The sequence below is a fragment of the Vipera ursinii genome (genome assembly GCF_947247035.1).
Source record: "Vipera ursinii genome assembly, chromosome: Z".
NCBI classification, from domain to species: domain Eukaryota; kingdom Metazoa; phylum Chordata; class Lepidosauria; order Squamata; family Viperidae; genus Vipera; species Vipera ursinii.
The window spans coordinates 28,703,543-28,723,713 of NC_139517.1; the positions used below are offsets into that span (position 1 = coordinate 28,703,543).

At 38.8% G+C, this 20,171-nt stretch overlaps 1 protein-coding gene across 1 annotated transcript in view; it reads right to left on the reverse strand.

The window, feature by feature from the left end:
- PLXDC1 (plexin domain containing 1) overlaps positions 1-20,171 on the reverse strand; it is a 76,299-nt gene that overhangs the window by 45,522 nt on the left and 10,606 nt on the right. Inside the window, exon 2 of the mRNA XM_083376230.1 lies at positions 10,571-10,734. Coding sequence (XP_083232356.1) covers positions 10,571-10,734 — 164 coding nt within the window. The remainder of the gene's footprint in view (positions 1-10,570; positions 10,735-20,171) is intronic.

Here is a 20,171-nt window from a genome sequence, read left to right on the forward strand (position 1 = left end):
CAATGACACTGAATTGCAGCTTACGTTTTCACAAGATGCAACTGCTCAACAAATTTGGACTCAATTAGAAGCATGTTATCGGCCTATGTCATTTGAGTCTACATGTTTGCTTTTGTCCAAGTTCCATGGCTCTAAATTTAAACCTGGTGAACATATTGGAGAACACTTAACTAAAATGAAAGGAATAAGAAGAGAACTGGGTGAAAATGGCCATCCTATTGATGACTTTCAAATGATCAGCATTATTATTAACTCATTGAACTATGAATGGAAAGATGCTATTACCAAGATTAATCAAGTGCCCATTGCTCAACGCACAGTGGATCTTGTATGCAGAATTTTAACCGAAGAAGAGGCACTTATGCAAGCCGCGCCACATTTGAGAGGACCACCTGCATCAAGAGCTCCAGTGAGGCATTCCTTCAGTGAAAGAGCCTATGTTCCAAAGATGCCAAGATGCTACATCTGCAATTGGGTGGGACATTCCACCCGGGATTGTCCCCAACAATTTTCAGCGCCTGCCACATACCAGCCCAGAGGAACAGATTCCAGAGGAGGCAGAGGTGGAGGCAGATGACAAAGTCATGGTTGTGGTCCCAGGCATGATTCACAAGCTCCACTTGCCACATTGGCTTTAACCAGCGATCCACAACCTCAACCAGAGTACGACAGACGACTTCTTTGGACTTTGGACAGTGAAGCAGCTTTACATGTTACCTATAGAAAAGAGCTTTATACAGAGATGCATGAGACTAAACCTGAACTTCGTGAACTTTACTCTTTTTCAAATCATCCTGTTCAGGTCAAGGGAAAAGGAACTGTTTATATTGAAGAGCTCGATGCATACATTTCTGATGTTTATTATGTACCATCAGCTAATAGTAATTTGCTTAGTCAGAGTCACTTGTCTAGGGTGTCAAAATTCCAGGTTCATCATCTTGAAAAGGTAAGTTATGTAGTTAAAGACAGAGATATTGTTGCTGAAACCATGTTGATTGGTGGTGTTTATTACTTAAAGCCAAAATCTAAGCTGCAAGAGCAGGCAAGTATACAAGATCCAAAAAGGGGGAGTGCAGGCCCATAGAGAGATGTCCCAGAGAGAGATCCTGTTGCTTTTTCAAAGGCTCCTAAAGCTAACAGGAAGACAAATAAGACACAGGTTGCTCACGGCAAGCCTGAGGTTCCTAATAAACATGCTGATGTTGAGAATTCACTAACAGGTAAACCTTTGCATTACAGGTGTATTCATAAGTGGCATAGAAGATTGGGTCATGCCAGTTTCCGTGTTCTGAAGAAGATGCCAGAGTTCGCTAGAGGTTTGGATCTAAAGGGGTGTAAGTTGTTCTTGGACTGTGCTGTCTGCAAGAAAGCCAAATCCAAAGCAGCAGCAATTCCAAAACGCGCTACACGCCTGTCAACACGCATTTTTGATTTGGTACACACTGACATAGTGGGTCCTTTTACACCAACAATTGGTGGCAAAAGATATTTCTTGACAATTGTTGATAATTACTCTAGATATGGATATGTATTTCCTATGAGAGAAAAATCTGAGACTTTTCAGATCTTTAAAGACTTTGCCGCTTTTGTGTATACCCAATACGAAGTTAGCATCGCCAGAATTCAGAGTGATCGCAGTGCTGAATTCATGTCTCAGCGTTTTCAGGGCTGGATGCGTAAGAATGGCATACTACACCAGACCTCAGCTCCTTACACTCTGGCTGAGAATGGAGTGGCAGAACGTAGAAACGGGGTTCTGCAAACGATGCGTTGCCTACTTGAAGATGCTAATCTCAGTCTCCCATACTGGGGTGAGGTTATTAAATATGCTAATCATATCATCAACCGTACTTGGAGTAGTGTAATAAATCAGACCCCTTATTTCATGTTATATGGACACAAGCCTGATCTCACGCATGTCCATATTTTTGGTTCATACGCTATGGTGAATATTCCTTTAGCTCAAAGAAAGAAAGGGGGTCCTGCAGCAAAATGAATGAGATTTATGGATATTGATGATATTCAAAATGGAGCAAATATATTGACTCTCATCATGTAATAGTGATTTCACAATCCGCTACTTTTGAGGAAGATGCTGACTGGTCCAGGATTCATTGTAACCATGGTGAGTGTCACGTGTTCAGCCAGTTTACTACTGTGTGCGCATGCCTAAAGCAAAAGTTACTTTGTCTTTCCTCTTCTTTGTGTTCTCTGGTGAGATAAACATGTAGCCATGAGTCTTTCTGTGTTTTTATAAGTTTCTTTGTAATTAAAAAGTTTAATAGTAGAAGATATGCTTCGGGTTTTCTTTGTTTATCATGCATCAAAAATGAACCATCGATCCATCCCCTCTGATAGAGTTTTTTACTCTTCTGACAGTATGAGTATTTTTGGGTTAATTGAGTAAATAAAGTTGTTAACCAGGGTAATATGTGAATATGACCCACATTGGATTTATTTCAGTGGCTTCCTTTTACTGTTCTCTGGTCTTTAAACAACTGCGTAATATTCCTGGTCAATTCATATGCAATAATGATGGGAACATGAGTAGAATTTCCACTTTTCCATTTCTTTCCAGATACCTCAATCCTTGGGTTATCAGCTGGTTTTCGTTAGTAAATGTTGCAATGATCATACTCCTCCTAGGAAATTCTGTTTCCCAGAGCTATTAAGCTAGTTCCTCTCCAGACCTTAGTTTCTTTCAGCCAACCCTGCAGAAATTAATTGGCAATTATTCTGGATTCATGCGTTAACCTTAGCCATCGTTCGTTCAATCATATTTCACTGAATAAACTGCAGTTGGTTGCACTCACACAACACACTCAAGGTTATATCAAGGAAAATCAAGGTTATAGCAAATCTGACTATTAAAAGATAGATGGAAAGGAGGCAAATAGTCCACAAGGTGGAACAGAAAGAAAAAAATATTATTATACAACTTCCCCATACATGGTTAATTCTTAAAATTAGAGCAGTTGCTGCAGTTCTTTTGGTAATAGTTTCCTACTTGCTTGAACTAATGTTCCTTCTCTGAATGCCTTCTTGAATTTCTTGTGAGCATGCTTAAGGAGTTCATTCCAGTTTGTGGAGAGAAACCTGATGCAAACAGACCATACATTTCTTATCCAACTGCTTTGGGTACCGGCCCTCTGTCATTTTGACATGAAATGTATTCTTCAGCATCCATTGGCAACCCTTTTATTATTGTTCCTTTATTAGCAGTTCACCTATTCAGAGCTAATTCTCAAATATGAACTGGAACACGCCAGCATAAATGAAGCCCAAGGTTATGTCAGGACTATATTTTCATTTTCAAAATCTCTTGAGAGAAGCTCTTCAGAGCTACCAGCATTTGTGATGTGAACAATCAAAAGTGTATTTGTTCCACAGTTGTCACCCATGCTAGTCTATTTTCTCATTTCAGGATTCACATGTTAAGGAGCTTCCAAATGTGTTCTCAATAAAGTGAGGGAAAACAAATGAAAAGAGCAAATGCCGGGACTGGGTGGACTTGGCTGCTTCTACATCTCGGATTGTGCTCCATCATGACCTCATTACTGGATCTTTATTATGTCCCAATCCACCACCTTTATTTAGTTACAGCAAGGCTTAAGAAGAGAACAGAAACAAAACAAGCTGAAGGGAGGGAGAAGGAAGGAATTCTGAGTAAGGTTTTGTAATCTAATTGTTTTGCTGAATATTTTGGATACCTTTTTTTTTTACAGAGGTATACCTAATTAAAATCCTCTACAAAAGGGTAGGAGATAAGAGGAGCCAGGCAGACTTAGCTTTGATAAGAAGGAGGGAAAACGCTTGAGGCCCCATTCAAAATATAGTCCAGTACGGTATTTGAAAGGATCTATGTATGATGTAAGTTGGGCTAAGATTATTTATTTATTATTCGTTCATTTAGTATTAATTCATTTAGTTCATATGGCTGCTAAATCATCAAGAGATTTTGCAGGTAAGAGATTCTGAAAGAAAACATCACAGTATGTAAATAGATAAAATATATAATGTGTCAGGAACAAACCACAAATCACCAATATTTATAGTGGGTTGATCAAACATCTTTGCTCAATACCTGGGGGAAGAACTTAGTCCTCAGAACTTTCTTAAAGGCTGGTAGGTCAGGGCCAACTGAATCTCAGGGGTTTGAGGGAAATGTTTCATAGAGCAGATACTGGAACAGAGAAGACAAATCTCTTGGATCCCATGAAATGATCCTGTTGAATTGATGAGATGTGGAGTAGGCCAACCACATATCTGCTCCATGTTTTCATGACCTAACTGGCCAAGTAAGTTGCTCCACAGAGCAGTCAATTCACCCTTATGGAGCAATATACAACCATGGTGGATTCAAATAACCAGCAGCCATTTTTTAAAAATAATAATAATAATCTTCCTAGCTATTGAAAAAGAAACTGGGAAACTGTCGCAACATTAGATTCTTGTGAATAAAAATAGGTGATCAAGTGCCAGTTCAGGTAAAGTTGGGGAATGTACTGACTCTCATACTATTCTGCCCTTTACCAACCTGCCTACCTACCCCCAGAAGTGGGGATGAAAATGGAGGCAGAGATAGAGTACTTGGTGAAACTTGGTTTTTGCAATACTTCTGTCACATCTCTTTTTCAGGGGGCGGGGGGGGGGAAATCATTGCTTTATTAATCTCAATTTGTCCACAGGATCAGGAGGAGTTAGATTTGCTCTAAAATGTGAGGGCATTTCAGACTGAAACTGAGCTTGGTATTTTCACAATATAACACCTCTCTCCTTGAGGTAGCCATGAGGCTAATGGGACTGTTGGATTCTATGATTAACTATTATTTATTTACATATGTTGTCATGAACCTGAATATATTACTTGCAGTGGGATTTTGGCAATAGGAATGTAGCTGTGCTTTCCTATGCCCCCCAAATGTATATTGATTTTCTATTATAGTAAACAAATAATCACACAAACACTATATACTCAACAGACATATAAAGAAAAATGCTACCTTAAAAGGAAAAAGGAAATAAAAAGTGTTAATTCACTTCAAATAGCAGTTGGCATTGAATAAAATTAGTTATATAGAATTTGGTTAATTTCTGAAAAATACCTGGATATTGAACTAAATTAAAATATTTTTAACTTCTCTGGCATTTTTTTTTGTTAAAATAGCCAGCAGCTAGATGAGATGACTATCCCTATTCAGCAGTTGGACAGGAATATGTGAACCACTGTTTGTATTTCATTATTTTGCCACACCAGGTGCACTGAGAGAAAAGTATGTCACTCTTGTCAAGTAACATACTTTAAAGAGTTGACTGTAATAAAAAAATATCAATGTGTATGGGAATCAGATAGGGAGATAGATTTTACAAAGCAGTTCAACATTTGCTCAGCTCATGCAACAATCCAAAAATGACACATTAACACGTCTATAGATTAGCCCCCTCCAAGTATAATATCATTTTTCAATACTGACTGCAGCATGCAAGTAATAGCATATGAAAGATTTGAAAAATCGTGGTTGAGAATGATGAATATTTCAGAACTCAGTGTGAGGATGAGATGAGATCCAGGCTTTTCCCAAGAAATGATAATGAGGACGTTGTCACTTCTACAACCAAGCTGTAATGTACTCCCCCCTCCTTCCCCCACTTTTTTTTCTTCCCTCTCTACGGAGATACTCATGGCCTCTTCTAAGTCATCCGTTAATAAGTTTTGGAAAGCAGCCTTGTTCTACTTGGCTCAGTTCACCTGAAGATTCTGACATGCTGCCACCCCACCATCTCAGCAAAAGCTGCTAAACTTGGCTCTGATCTTCAGAGATCAGTTAAGGTGGTATTGTGGTATTCTTTGCCTGCAGTGCAAATTCCCTCATACTACTTCTAACTTCCAATTGGGGTCAACTAAAAGGTACTTTTGTTGTTAAATGTTTTTCTAACAAGAATCTAGTTGTGGGACAAATTCCCTAAATTTTGGAATCTATTCCTGGCTGGCAGAAATTAAGGGGACAAAAACAGCAGGCATGTATCAGATGTTTTAAAAGCATAATTTATTTTAAAAGTATTGCTTACATTCATGCACTTCCACATGTCTGTGGAGCTTAAGTGGTATATTTAAGATTATTTTATATTTTGTCCTCACAACCAGCTCAAAATCACATAGACGGCTCTATGGCTAAGTTGGGAGAACCTGCCAAATTCCATCTCAACACTCTAACCATTACATTATGTTCATCTGCATCATAGACTGAATTTATGCATGATTGTTAAGCTGTTTTGATTAAATCATACTCAGAAGTATTACACAACACAAAAAGCCATCATTCACAACACAAACCACAATTGTTGGGTTCACACAGTATACTATGCCATAAACAAGAAAAATACCTAATTTAGTGTATGAATCCAGCCACAGTGAATTCAATTTGAGTGCTACCTAATTCCCAAATTACAATATAATAGCAAAACATAAAAACTAAATATCACCCCATACAAGATAAAATGTGCCCATTCCATAACAACATGTGTAAAACACATTCCATAAAGAACTGTGTGCTCTCTAGACCAAGGCCTGAGAAGACTGTCAGCCTTTAAGTCCTCCTTAATTAGGATAAAATGTCAGGGGACACCATTCCAGAAGTCAAGTGCCATGACGGAGAATGTATGCTTCATGGGTCACATAATATGGCATGAATCAAAGTGACCTGTGAGCACTCACTCTGCTGGCCCATATCAGCTGGCAAAAAACTTGGGAGAGGGTAATCTCTCAAATAACTTGCCCCTATGCCCTGTAAAGATTTATATTAGTCGATTTATATTATAATTTTTTTATTATAGTCAAAACATTCTTAAAGACTCATCTCATCCTGGACATTCTTTTATTTGAAGTATTATCCTCTGGTAGATGGTACAGGATAATAAAAACAAAGACAAATAGGCTGAAAAATAGTTTTTATCCAGAGCTGTAAACATATTAAATATTACTGTATAGTGCAACATCCAAGTGCAATATTAGGGGCAAGACAATAGAACGTGGTGGATGTGTGTATATAATGTAAGTTTTTGTTCGATAGAATTACACACCTCCTTAGACATTCCATTCACCACATGAAGAGATCTCTAAATATTTCTCAAGCTAGATTAAGGAATATCTTGACTTTCTTGCCTCTTCCAAGGATCACACATTTAAAAATATCCTTTATTTGTTCCATTGGATCTCTTCTCCATTATCCAGCCCATGGCAGTTGTACATATTTAACTTTATTTTGTAAGAAAAATAGAATTTAATTAAAAAGACAAAGTAAGCTCACTGGCACTGAAAAGAAGTAAATAATGGAGTAAAACTACGTATATGAGGCACCATAGAGGCAGGAGAGGGATTGCCTGACATAAAGCAATCATGTGGTTTGTTTGGTTCTACTTTAGAAGATGATCTTAAGCATTATGATTTATAAAAAATGACTGTCTTACTTCAGACTATGTTACTATTGTGGGTTATTCATAGAGTTACTGAGTTGGAAGGGGCCTTGGAGATCATATAATCCAACCCTCTGCCCAAAACAGGAATCCTGAGACTATCACAGACAAAATGACTGTCCAGTCGTTGCTTGAAAACCCTCCAGTGAGGAGAATCCACAACTCTCGAAAACAGGCTGTCCTACTGCTTAAGAATATCTGCAGTCATTAAATTCTTCCTAAGTCTGAGTTTGGATCTCTCATGTTAAAGCTTCCATTCATTAAAGTCATCTTTAAGAAACAGAACCTGAAATTGCTTTAAGCAGCTCTTGGCATGTAATAACAGCAGTTGCATAGAATGTGTTTACTTTTTTCAGAAATATCTGGATACCGATCTGATGAAAGGTATGTGGTTTGCCTGGCCTTTCTGTTCAGATAGATACAATCTATGTGTCTCCAGTAGGAGTATATGACCTACCATCTTTACGTGACCAATTCTGCAAGAGCAAGTGTGCTTGAAGCATGCACGAGCAATTTAATTGTATGGAGCATTTTAACTGCTTTACATAGAGGAGCTCCACACATACTCACAGCTCTTCACATCAAATATATAATTCTAGACAGATCTTATAAACAGTACTGCATTGCAGAATTTATTTTCATTAAGAAGATGGTTTGGAAGTGGATTAAATGCATTTATTTTAAAGCTATTATTACACTTATTTTTTTAACACTCTCAGAGAGCTAAACAATTCCCAATGTGCACACATTTTTAAAACCTTCATAACAACCCTGCAGTGCAGGCTATTTATTTGTACTTATTTATTACATCAATTTATATGGCTGCCCAACTCTCTCTTGTGATTATGATAGCAAACTAACCCTACAATATCAAATGTACAGTAGAAAGTAGTAAATCATATTCACAGTCCATAACTCAATTTCCACAAATACTAAAACTCATGAAACATGCTCAGCTGACATTTTGGTCCTATGTTCTAGGGAACATTCATATATTTAATGTTTTGCAACCCACCCAACCCTGGCAGAGTCAGGACCATGTGGGGAGGGTGGGGGAGTGGGAGTTCCACAACAGAGAGCTGCCACAACAGAGAAAGCATACTTCCATACTTCCTGAGTTCTAGCAGAAGCCATTGTTTAATAGATAAGACCTGGAGATAGGCACTCTATCAGATCTGGAGGGATCAACAGAAATAGTTGAAGACAGGCAGTCCTGCAAATAAACTGTTTCTATGCCCCGAAGGGTTTGTGGGTGATAGCTTGGCACCTTGAAACCTTTTGGAAGTCAGCTAAGCTCATGAAGTAGCGGTATGACATGATGCTAAAACACCCGCAACTTCCTATACTGCTGTGTTCTGTATCAACTGCAGATTCCAAATTGTTTTTAAGAGCTGCCCTATACAGAGGGGCTGTAGTAATAGCCCACCAGGCAGTATACCAGTCCATCTGGGAGGAGAGCAAGCATGAGTGACTTCATGAGGAGTACCTCCAGACCCAAGAATTGGAGCAACTGGCACACGAGATGGATCTGTGCAAAAGCCCTGTTGGCCCTGCTGCCACCTTCTCCTTGAACCAGAGCCCTAAGTTCAGGAGGATCTTCGAATTCCACATCAGTTCTGGCTGAGGAGTACCCCATTGAGTACTAAAGATGGAAAGTCATTGGATTCAGAGGTCACCTACTTACTAAGGTTGAATTGAAGCCTGTTATTTCCCATCTAGACCCGCACAGCCTCCAGACTCCAAGAAGGAACCTTGATAATATCACTTGGTTCACATGGGATAGGAATTTACAACTGAGTATCATCAGTGCACATCAGCTTCTTTTAGATCATTAAAGGTATGGGGAGAAGTATGCAGCCCTGAAATAATACTGCAGAGCAGAGGCCTGGGGCTAGAACTCTGCTTCCTCCCCTCTCAAAGCTAACTGGAAACCAGCCCTGGTGGAAAAAAGAAAAACACTGCAACACCATCCCCCTCATTCTTAACCCCACATGACTGATGGTACTGAAAGATACTAAGAGATCAAGGAGAGCCAGAATGGATGCACCATATATTCCTATTCCTACTCCCACCAGAGGTCTTCCATAATGCAGTCAATGCTGTTTTGGTACTGCCAAGGCCCAAAACTGCCTGAAATGGGTCCAAATAATCTGCTTCCCTAAGTACAGTAGACCCCATCCCTACAAGGGTTAACTTATCACCATTTGGACCTAGCTGTATGTCATCTCTTGGGAAGCTTTAGCTGACCAGGAGGAACAAAGACTAATGTACTGGTGGCTGAGTTCACAGCCTTCAAGACCCTATCAGGACTAACAAGTTCAGACTCTTTTTAGGTAACCAAATCAGACACTGCTATGTTTGATCAACTCCACAGGGCCTGCACATCTTTCATATGGATATTGGGGTTAAGCTTTTAAAAAGGATGTGGGAGAAGCAGACTACTGCTCCAGGGAGAGAGAGAAAGTGATATTAATTAGTGATATTGAATTAGAGTGATTTTAGGAAAACAAATACCTAAACCCTACACATGGAGTGGTCCCATTCAAAACATAGTTCATTATTTGACATGATTTGATTTGATTTGATTTGATCATACAGGGTGAGAAATGTTCTATTCAAGAAACTAAAACTATCTGTTAAAAATAATCCCTGATTTTAGGTTCCTCCATATATTCCCACTTATGAACCACTGACCTCAATGGACAAAAAATAACGGAGGAAAAATGGCATTTAGATAGGATCCAATAAGAAAATGGAGAGCTAAAAAGAACATTTTATTCCCAGGTGTCTTAATTTTACATGACTTTGATAAATATGAGCTGAGTCAGGGAGGGATTAGTGTACATCTCTTTTTCTGTGTAACCTAGGTGTGGTTTTATAATGAGGATGAAGAATCTGTGGCATTCCAAATACTAATGGAGACAAAATTCTATCCCCTGCAGCCATCAGTCGAAGACAATGGTGTCTAAAGTCTTCTAGCACCTAAAGGGATCCTATCCCTCCATCTCCACACCCTTTTACAAGGAAAATTTCCTTAAAGGTTTCTGTCCAATCAAAACCTCCTGAAGATGTGAATTATTTCTTACATGAGACTCACCACAATCTGGGTTTCATTGTCTGTCAGAGTGTCAATAGTCAAACTTCTTCCTGAAAAATCTTGGCTGATCTGTGTCCTTTTATTTTCAGCTGTGGTTTCCCGAGTCTTTCGCTCCCCAATTTGAGAATGTTCTCCAATGATAGCTCCAGGCCCCTGGATCCAACCTTCAGAAAAAGAATTAAAATTATGAATTATATATACAAATAAATATATATGAGCTATTTCTAAGAGTCAGAATAGAATAGTTCCAGGATGAGTCATCTATGGCCCTGAATCTATTTTTGATGGTCACTGGAATCTTCCAACATCATGTCACTAAAATTTGACAGTCCAAAGGTACTAAGAGCTAAACTTGGTAGGACTTGATAGACTAAAAACCCTACTTTGAATTGTATCTTGAAATCTACTGAAGTCAATGCAGTACCCACAATATAAGTGCAAGGGCCTGTAGCAATGTACTCATCAGCAGGTAGGTTGCTACTGTCTTTGTCAACTGTGATTTCCAAATAATCTTCAAAGGCATCTCTGTTAAAGTACTTTGCAGAAGTCGAGTCATCACTGAGTTGCCCATCTCTTCTATTCCAGGCAGAGGTGCGGTAATGCACTGGCCAGACAAAGATGATGAATCCAGCAATAGCTGAGAGTCCGAGAGGACTCCCAAGTTGCAGATCTGCTCCTTTGGAAAGGCAACATGCACTCGAGTTAAAGTCACAATAGACAGGGAATCAGTGGTGGGATTCAAATATGTGAACAACCAGTTCTCTGCATGGATGCTGCTTCTGGAAGTCCATTCTGGGCCCCATCAGCCCAGGCCCAGAATGGACTTCTGGAAGCAGTATCCATGCACTTCCAGCTAGTTGTTCTGGGCCTGGGAGGCTTCCTCTGGGCCTCTGAGGCCCAGAACAGACTTCCAGAAGTGGCATCCACAGACTTCCAGAGTGCCATTCTGGGCCTTGCGAAAAAGGGCTAGGGCTTCAGCCGTTTTGCCAAACTCAACAAAAATTATTCTAGTGAAAATTTTTCTTTTTTTATTATTAGCTCTAATTATATGGTATTATTATTATTTTTAGTATTAGTATTGTTTAATAACTTGGATACTTTTATCTTACTTGTATTTATGTTATAGGGGAGTTAAAGCACATTATGAACTTGGTTATCTATATAGTTGGTTAATGTTAGTTAGATTATGATTATTATATTTGTAACCCTGTACTCAGCTCTGGGATGTGGGGGAGGGGGAGGGGGGGTTTAAGGGTGGGTTGGCGAGGGGATAATATTGTAATCTTTATAAAACTTTTCAATAATAAAAAAAAATTAGCTACTGGTTCTGCTGAAGCGGTGCAAACTGGCTGAATCCCACCACTGCAGGAAGGGTTCTGAAGAAAAAGCAATTCCCTCTTAGTGCTCAACTTTAGCCTGTTTTATCTCATCCAGACCCCTTCAGCCTCCAGACACCAAGTCAAAAGTTCTACTTCCATAGCCGCTTTGGCCTAGTTTTGAGGTGTCAACAACAGCAAACAGATATCCTCTCTCAGTAGTTTCTTACATAGGTATTAAAACGGAAGGGTGGGAGTAGGTTTACCAGATGTCTGAGCAAGCAAAGAGGGGGACAGACAATTGGAAAGGAGGACACACTAATTGTTAATTTACTTGGCATCCACAACAATAATTACAACAAAAAACATAATTAGGTCTACAAATATATGAAATTATTTTTCCAGCATTGGAAAGACAAGTTTCTCAATCACCAATATTTCTGAAGTTGAGAGGCATGTTCCATTTTTATGTAACTAAAATATCACTGTTTATCCATAACAAGGCAGGTTTGCAGAAAAACAATCTGAAGCAAATTGAACATTTCTGTGGCCGTTGGAAACTGGCACTGATTGATTCTTGCAGGAACTGCAGTTTACAAGTAGTCCTTGATATTCCACCACAGTTGGTACTGAGACTTCTGTTGCTAAGCAAGGAGGTTGTTAAGTGCTCGATTTGATGACCTTTTTGTCACTGTTGTTAAATGAATTATTTCAGTTAAGTGAATCACATGCCTGTTAAGCAAATCCATGACTTGTTGGAAACCAGTTGGGAAAGTTGCAAATGGAGATTACATGATCTCAAGGTGCTGCAACTATCATAAATACATGGTGTTTGCCAAGTGTCAAAATTTTGATCACATGACCAGGGGAATGCTACAGCAGTTGTAAGTATGAAGATTGGTTGTAAGTCACTTTTTCAATGATGTTGTAACTTTGAATGTCATTAAACAAATGGTTGTAAGTCAAGAACTACAATAAATGAAAGAAGGATAGATATAGTAGAAATGGAATCTTGTAGACAAAGTCTTTCATGATTGGTTACAACACTGAATGTACAAACTCCATTCCACAGTGTTGTGTTACAGCATTTTCCTGTCCTAGCCTAGCCAGCCTAGCCTAGCCTAGCCTATCCCTTTTTATTTGTTATTACACTCCTAATTTCACCCAGGGTTTACTGAGTAGATCACAAATTTAACAAAATGATTTTAAAATGTGTTAATAAAATCATTTTACAACCACAGAATATTACAAATAATTAACATGAAATTGATAAAATAGTATGGGAAATATATGGTAGAATAGGCATTTAAAATCAATGCAGCATTATTTAGGGTTGGAACATTTTTACTTTGTCACAGCAGCAAGAAATATGTATGTATGTGTGTATGTGTAAGGTTCTGTCTGTCTGTCTATCATCTATCTATCTATCTATCTATCTATCTATCTATCTATCTATCTATCTATCTATCTATCATCTATCTATCTATCTTTCTCCCAAAGAACAGAAAAACTAGGCTAATTCAGTGGATGAATCTGCTTTTGTTATAATTCAAATGCACCTATTTCAACAGGACTTCTGTTAACTATGAGTGAGTCTGGATTTGATCCAATAATTTTTTAAAAAAATACTGTGGGTACGTTCATAATCATTAGTGGAGAAAAGGTCATAATATTAATTCCTTAGAATTTATATGTAATAATAATAAAAAAGTTGGAAGGGACCTTGGAGGCCATCTAATCCAATCCCCTGCTCAGGCAGGAAACCCTATACCATTTCAGACAAATGGCTGTCCAGTCTCTTCTTAAAAACTTCCAGTGTTAGAGCATTCACAGCTTCTGGAGGCAGGTTGTTCTACTGATTAATTGTTCTACCTGTCAGAAAATTTCTCCTTAGTTCTAGGTTGCTTATCTCTTTGGTTAGTTTCCACCCATTGCTTCTTGTCCTGCTTTCAGATGCTTTGGAGAATAGCTTGACTCCCTCTTCTTTGTGGCAGCCCCTGAAATATTGGAAGACTGCTATCATGTCACCCTTAGCCCTTCTCTTCAATAGACTAGACATATCCAGTTCCAGCAACCATTCCTTATATGTTTTAGCCTCCAGTCCCCTCATCATCTTTGTTGCTCTTCTCTGTACTCTTTCTAGAGTCTCAACATCTTTTTACATTGTGGTGACCAAAACTGGATGCAGTATTTGTATTTTGTATTTTATTAAATTTGTATACCGCCCTTCTCCCGAAGGACTCAGGGCGGTGAACAGGGCATATATAAATAGAAAATACAAAAATTAAAAGAGAATTAAACAATTGCCCAAATAAAAACAGTGACAGTATAAAAACCCATTAAAAACCCTAACATCCCCCATCAGGCCAGGCCAGCTTGTTCAAATAAATGGGTCTTCAGACCGCGCCGGAAGGAGCGAAGGTCCGGTGCCGTCCGGAGTTCAACCGGCAGTTGGTTCCATAAAGCCGGAGCGCCCACAGAGAAGGCCCTCCCCCTGGGGGCCGCCAGCCGACATTTTCTGACCGGAGGCACCCTGAGGAGGCCCTCTCTGTGGGAACACACAGGGCGGAGGGAAGTTGACGCCGGCAGCAGGTGGTCCCCGAGGTACTCCGGACCCATGCCATGTAAGGACTTAAAGACCATAACCAAAACCTTGAATCTCACCCGGAAGACAACTGGTAACCAATGCAGCTCGCGGAGCAAAGGTGTAACATGGGAGTACCGGGAAACTCCCAAGACAACTCTCGCAGCCGCATTCTGTACCAGTTGGAGCCTCCGAGTGGTCTTCAAGGGAAGCCCCATGTAAAGAGCATTGCAGTAGTCCAGGCGAGAGGTCACGAGTGCATGAGTGACCGTACACAGGGCATCCCGGTCCAGATAGGGCCGCAACTGGCACACCAGGCGAACCTGGGCGAAAGCCCCCCTAGTCACGGCTACTATATGGTCTTCCAGGGTAAGCCGTGAATCTAGGAGGACTCCCAAGTTGCAAGCCCTATCCACGGGGGGTAAAAACTGGCCTTACCAAAGCATTGTAAAGTGGTATCAACACTTCACTTCAAGTGTTGGTGAAGTCTCCCATTTGCTACTAATATGTTATTGGCCCTGCTAAATGTTTTTTGTGGTCACTGGCTTATTGGATTATTTGTCCTGCCTTTTTTCATGCCAGTAACCTCTTTAAATCATCTAGGCACTAAGATGACACTGTAGTGGCAAATTTCAGAAGGGCAAATTCAATCAAAACTACCAACAAGTTAAATATTTATGCAAATCATGACAATTCTAGGTACTAAAAGACCTAAAGTACTGGAAGTAGTGTGTTTTAATATTACTTCAACACCAAAATATTTTCAGAATGAGCGTTCTTCTTTTTGGTCCAATATTCTGACTATTTTTTGTTAACAGGAACTGCATATGATAAACATCAGTCAGAAAATAGTTTTTAGAGATAGAACCTCCTTGCAGAATGCGCAAAACAATCTGATAAGTGGGAAGTGCATCTGAGAAATAGAGTTGTGGGTTTTTTTACATTCACAGTTGCCCTTAAGCAACTGATCCCAAACCTTGATGTATTAGCACAGGATCTACTTTCAAATAAACAATGTAAAGTCAACATACAAATGATAAATTCTGATAGTCCCAAAGGTGCTTTTTCAGAAGGCAACTGAACGGCACCTTTGGGAAAACCACGACCTGGATGACTAAGAATCTCCATAGATGATAAATCCTGATATATTTATAAATGCTGGATGTTATTAATTAACAAAGAAAGCCAAGGGTAACTTTCAGCTTCATTCTTCATTCCATGTTTGCTCTTTTCAATCTGCCCTGTAATAATGAGATACTATCCTACGGTAGTAATAGAGTGGCCCAAATTTGAATCCAAATACACTCATTTATATAGGGCATAACTAATCATATTTATTGCAAATAAGAATTTACTGAAAACTATTGGCCTGCATTCAATGATTGTCAGCCTTAGAAGACAGATTAAACTAAGAAACCAATACCATCTGGGTCACTATTATTTTCTTTTAACAGCTACAGTAACAGGATCTTGGGAGTATAGGAAAGGACTTATCTGAAAGGTTTTCTCAAGTTGTTCTTTTATCTGATTATTTCCTTGATAGGAAGTCTTTTTCCCATCTGCCAAATCTTTGTGGTAGGTGAGACTAGGAAATCAAAGTTATGAATGCTTACGCTACTTTTATGGATAGGGTTATAGTAACAGATGAAGCAGTAGGCGTGAGCTTAAATGGACTCCAGAAGATGGTAGAGGACAGGAAGGCCTGGAGGAACATTGTCCATAGGGTCGCGATGGGTTGGACACGACTTTGCAGCTAACAACAACAAAATAGTAACAGAATCTTGCAAGTCTAAAATTTGCTTCCCACTCCATGCCTTTATCTTTAAGAAAACTAGAGATGGTCAAGTCTGAGACATTTTTTCAAATTACATTTCTGCTTTGGACTCAATTTTCTTTTATCTGGCTATTGCCTCAATTGAGATTCTTCCTTCTATTCCTCAGTCTTGTTCTTACAGCTCTTTACACTGTAAACAGACAGTAGGATTCCTCCCAGGGTGCTCTGGTATGATTCAGATCCAGTATGTAACCATTTATATAGGGCTACCAGATCTCAGGTATAAAAATATAGCTATTCGATGGGAACAGAGAGACATTGCTACTATCTACTGTAGTGGCCATCCAGATTTTTACATTCCAGACCTGGCACTTCTAAACGAGGCATCTTCTAAAAGGAGAAAATAAAAAAATGTCATCCAGCCACACCATATTTTTCTGGGCTTGCTTTCTGGAAAAACATATGCCTGTATCAGTGTACATGTGGCCAGCTTCCCTCACAAAAGCTCCATTTAGCCTTGGCTTGCATGAATGGCCGAGGAAGCCAGATGTTTTCCAAGGATGTTTGGTATAATAAACACTGGGTGAGCGGAGATGATGGAAATCAGCCTTGGGCATATACTTTCCTGTTTGGGGTGGCTTATTTATTTATTTATGTCTTATAGAGGGAACACAAAGCATCTTGATGAGAATGAAATCAACATGTGCAACTCAAAATCTCTAGGGACATGTTGATTTTAAATAGCAAAGGTTTTAGGAGTAAAAACATGTAATTTTAGTAAGCTAAATGACAGATTGGAGAGGCTGACATTCAACTTACATAAAACTGGTGCAGGGATTTCAAAATGACCTAACATGAATATAATTTCCATGTTAAACTGAAATCCAGTTTAATGCTGTCTCTGTTAATCTGAAAGCACAGTTTTTTTAAAATATAATTTTATTAAACACAAGAATAAGACTAATACAAACTAATATAGAGGAAAAGAGAAAAGAGAAAGGGGTCAAATGAAACAAAAAACTAAAAGTATAAAAAAGAAAGCAGAAAAATAGAAAAGAAAGAAGAGATACAAAGAAACTGCTTCCAATCTTCTTTAGAAGCAGTTTTTGCATAAGTACAATAATTATAAATTGACCTCTGTCTCTAAAATCACATTATGATTCTCTTCTTTCTGTAATATACCTCATCTAATCCTCAAAACTATAACTCATATGTTCATTTTTTTTCTTTTTTTAGGGCAAAAGTCTCATAAGGGATTTTTGGCCACCAATCAACATATATATTTTTTTCTTCTGTAAGTAGAGTTTTTAGAGCAAATTATTATGGTGATAGCAATTCTCCAAGCACATTTGCAAAAATACATCTGAAATGTATTAAACAAAAGTATAAAGTTTAAATCTAATATACATATATCAGCCGAAGTTAATCCACTCCTAGTGATGACACTACAAAAAGAGCATAGAGCTTTTTTCAGACCAAGAGATACAGACCTTCTCAATGAAATAATAGAGGCCAAAATACAATAAATGGTGAAACCAGGTAGGGGAATCAACAACGGGGAAGGTGGTGGTGATGATGGCATGTTAAAAAAAATCATGATATTTTAGAAGAGCACCAGGGAAGGAGCACCATAGGCTTTGGGGAACAAGGGAATTCATGTGGCCTTGGCTCCCAAGTTGTGTACACTTTACTCCATAGGGATGCCTTAAGAAGCACTTCTCAGAATCTCTTGTGATAAGGACAGTTGACAGCACAGGAGACCCTCCCCCATGCTATACATACAAAATAGATACTTAGCCCGAGGGTCACAATACTAAACTGTTTTCATACATTGATCTAAATGCCTTTTTCATTAGAGCGTCCACTGGCCATATATCCCACTGATAGATGGCAATGACGGTAGTGGGGAGAGGCAGGGAAATTGAGAGAGCAGACCTTATCCATGACTCTTGCTGTCACAGAAACTTAATAGGAGATTAGGAGTGTAGCTCACCCACGCCTCTTCCCTAGGCACAGACCCACACTTTCTTCTCAACTTAGAGTGGAAAGTATGATGAAAGACTAATGGGTGGGCGTTTTCATGTTCCATTTATAAACATTGTTTGTAAATCTAGATTTTCCTTTTCTGTACAATTCTGTTCTGTTATTTTGGATTTTACTGAAAATAAATTGCTTTCAGGTTTTGACACTGTAAGATATGATGAGAACCAGTGGCCTCAGCATCCATAATGAAGTCATTGAATTGCAACAGTACATTCAGTACATTTTGGTCAGTCTCTTGTGATCAGCTACTGTCAGCCTTACAAGGTAGTCCAGTCAAAACCACACTCAGGAGTACAAGCTCTCGTGTTATTGTAAGATAATATTAACAGAATCTTGCAAGTCTAAAGTACAACTCTCCCTCCTTTCCTTACAATACAAAAAACTAGGGAGGGTCCCTTGTAAGATATATTTGTCATGCTCCCGCTCTTTCTGTGGGTTCAGCTTGCTCTTATCTGACTTTTTTCTAGTCTGTGATTTTTCTTCCTGTCTCCCAAGGTTATTTCCACATACCATTACAGCTACAGCCCCATTGAGCACCTGGCAAAATGCCATCCTAATTTCCTTGTGCATGCAGCGAGAGTACTCTGCTTTTCCCTCCCCCCTTGTCCTCATCAATCCATCTAACTAATTTGTTCTTTTCGCATTTATCAATACCAATACCAATTGGGCAGAGGGCAATGCCAGCAGTAGATTTAACTAAAAGATACATGCCAGTCAGGGTTTAAGTTTTAAGATTTTAAGTTTTAAAATCCTAGCACAATTAAAAGTTGTTAAAGAGTTATTTTATTATCTTCACCCCTCCTTCTATATGTAGAGCTGGCTCAAAATACATTGGAGCTGGAAACATGATCCTGATCCATCCAAGAGGATTTGAGATTGTAAATTCCACAAGCTTTCTTCTTGGCCATACAAATAAATTAAAAAATCGATTAAATAATTAAACACGTGCCCTTTCATGACACTCAGGATCTACTATCTGAGATGACTGACTGGGGAATAATGGTAGGTTTGACTGCCTCCTTAACTTTCCATGGATGAGGCAGGATAGTTGCGCTAGAAAGTAGAACATCATTTAATCCAGGGTTCTTTACTTTCAACCATTACTTTTGGACAGTTAATTAATTTTGAATTGGAATACTGTGAATAATATGAATAAATAGAACTGCACATCCTTTATCGAAGACAGTCACCATATTAGCAGATAACAATTCAGGATACATTATGTAGATTAAAATAGTTTGCATACATCATGTATCTTTTTAAAACTTAGTTTGCTATTTGTGCATGTCAGTTTTATATAGGTTAGTCTTTGGGGGGAATTCTAATAATTGAATTATTTTAAAGAAACCTTTAATCATTCAACATTTTAAAGGAAGAAGGGGGATGGCTGAAATAAATGCAGCCAGTATTATTTATTTGTTTATTTATTTATATCCCATCTTCATTTGTGTTACAAATATCTCAAGGCAACAAACATATCCAACACACTTTCCTCCTCCTATTTTCTCAACAATAAACCTGTGAGGTGGGTTGGACTGAGAGTGAGTGAACCTTTGTTTATAGTGAATGCCAAAAGTTCTCCATTGAGTTGACCTAATAGTGGATACCAAGTGCTATGAGAGATGCAGATGCCAATATAGTTTTGCGTATAAATGGGGATATTCCATGTTCCTCAATAACACCTCATGAAACATACCAGTGTAATATCCTTATTCCCACTCATGAGCTATCCTCCAAAAGGGTATGAGTAAACCCAGGACGTAGTGTGGTGGTGGTGGTGGTAGTGATAATGGTGGTGGTAATAATGGTAATAGCGGTAGTAGTGGAGGTGCTGTTGATGGTGGTGGTGGTAGTGAAGGAGGAGGAGGAGGAGGAGGAGGAGGG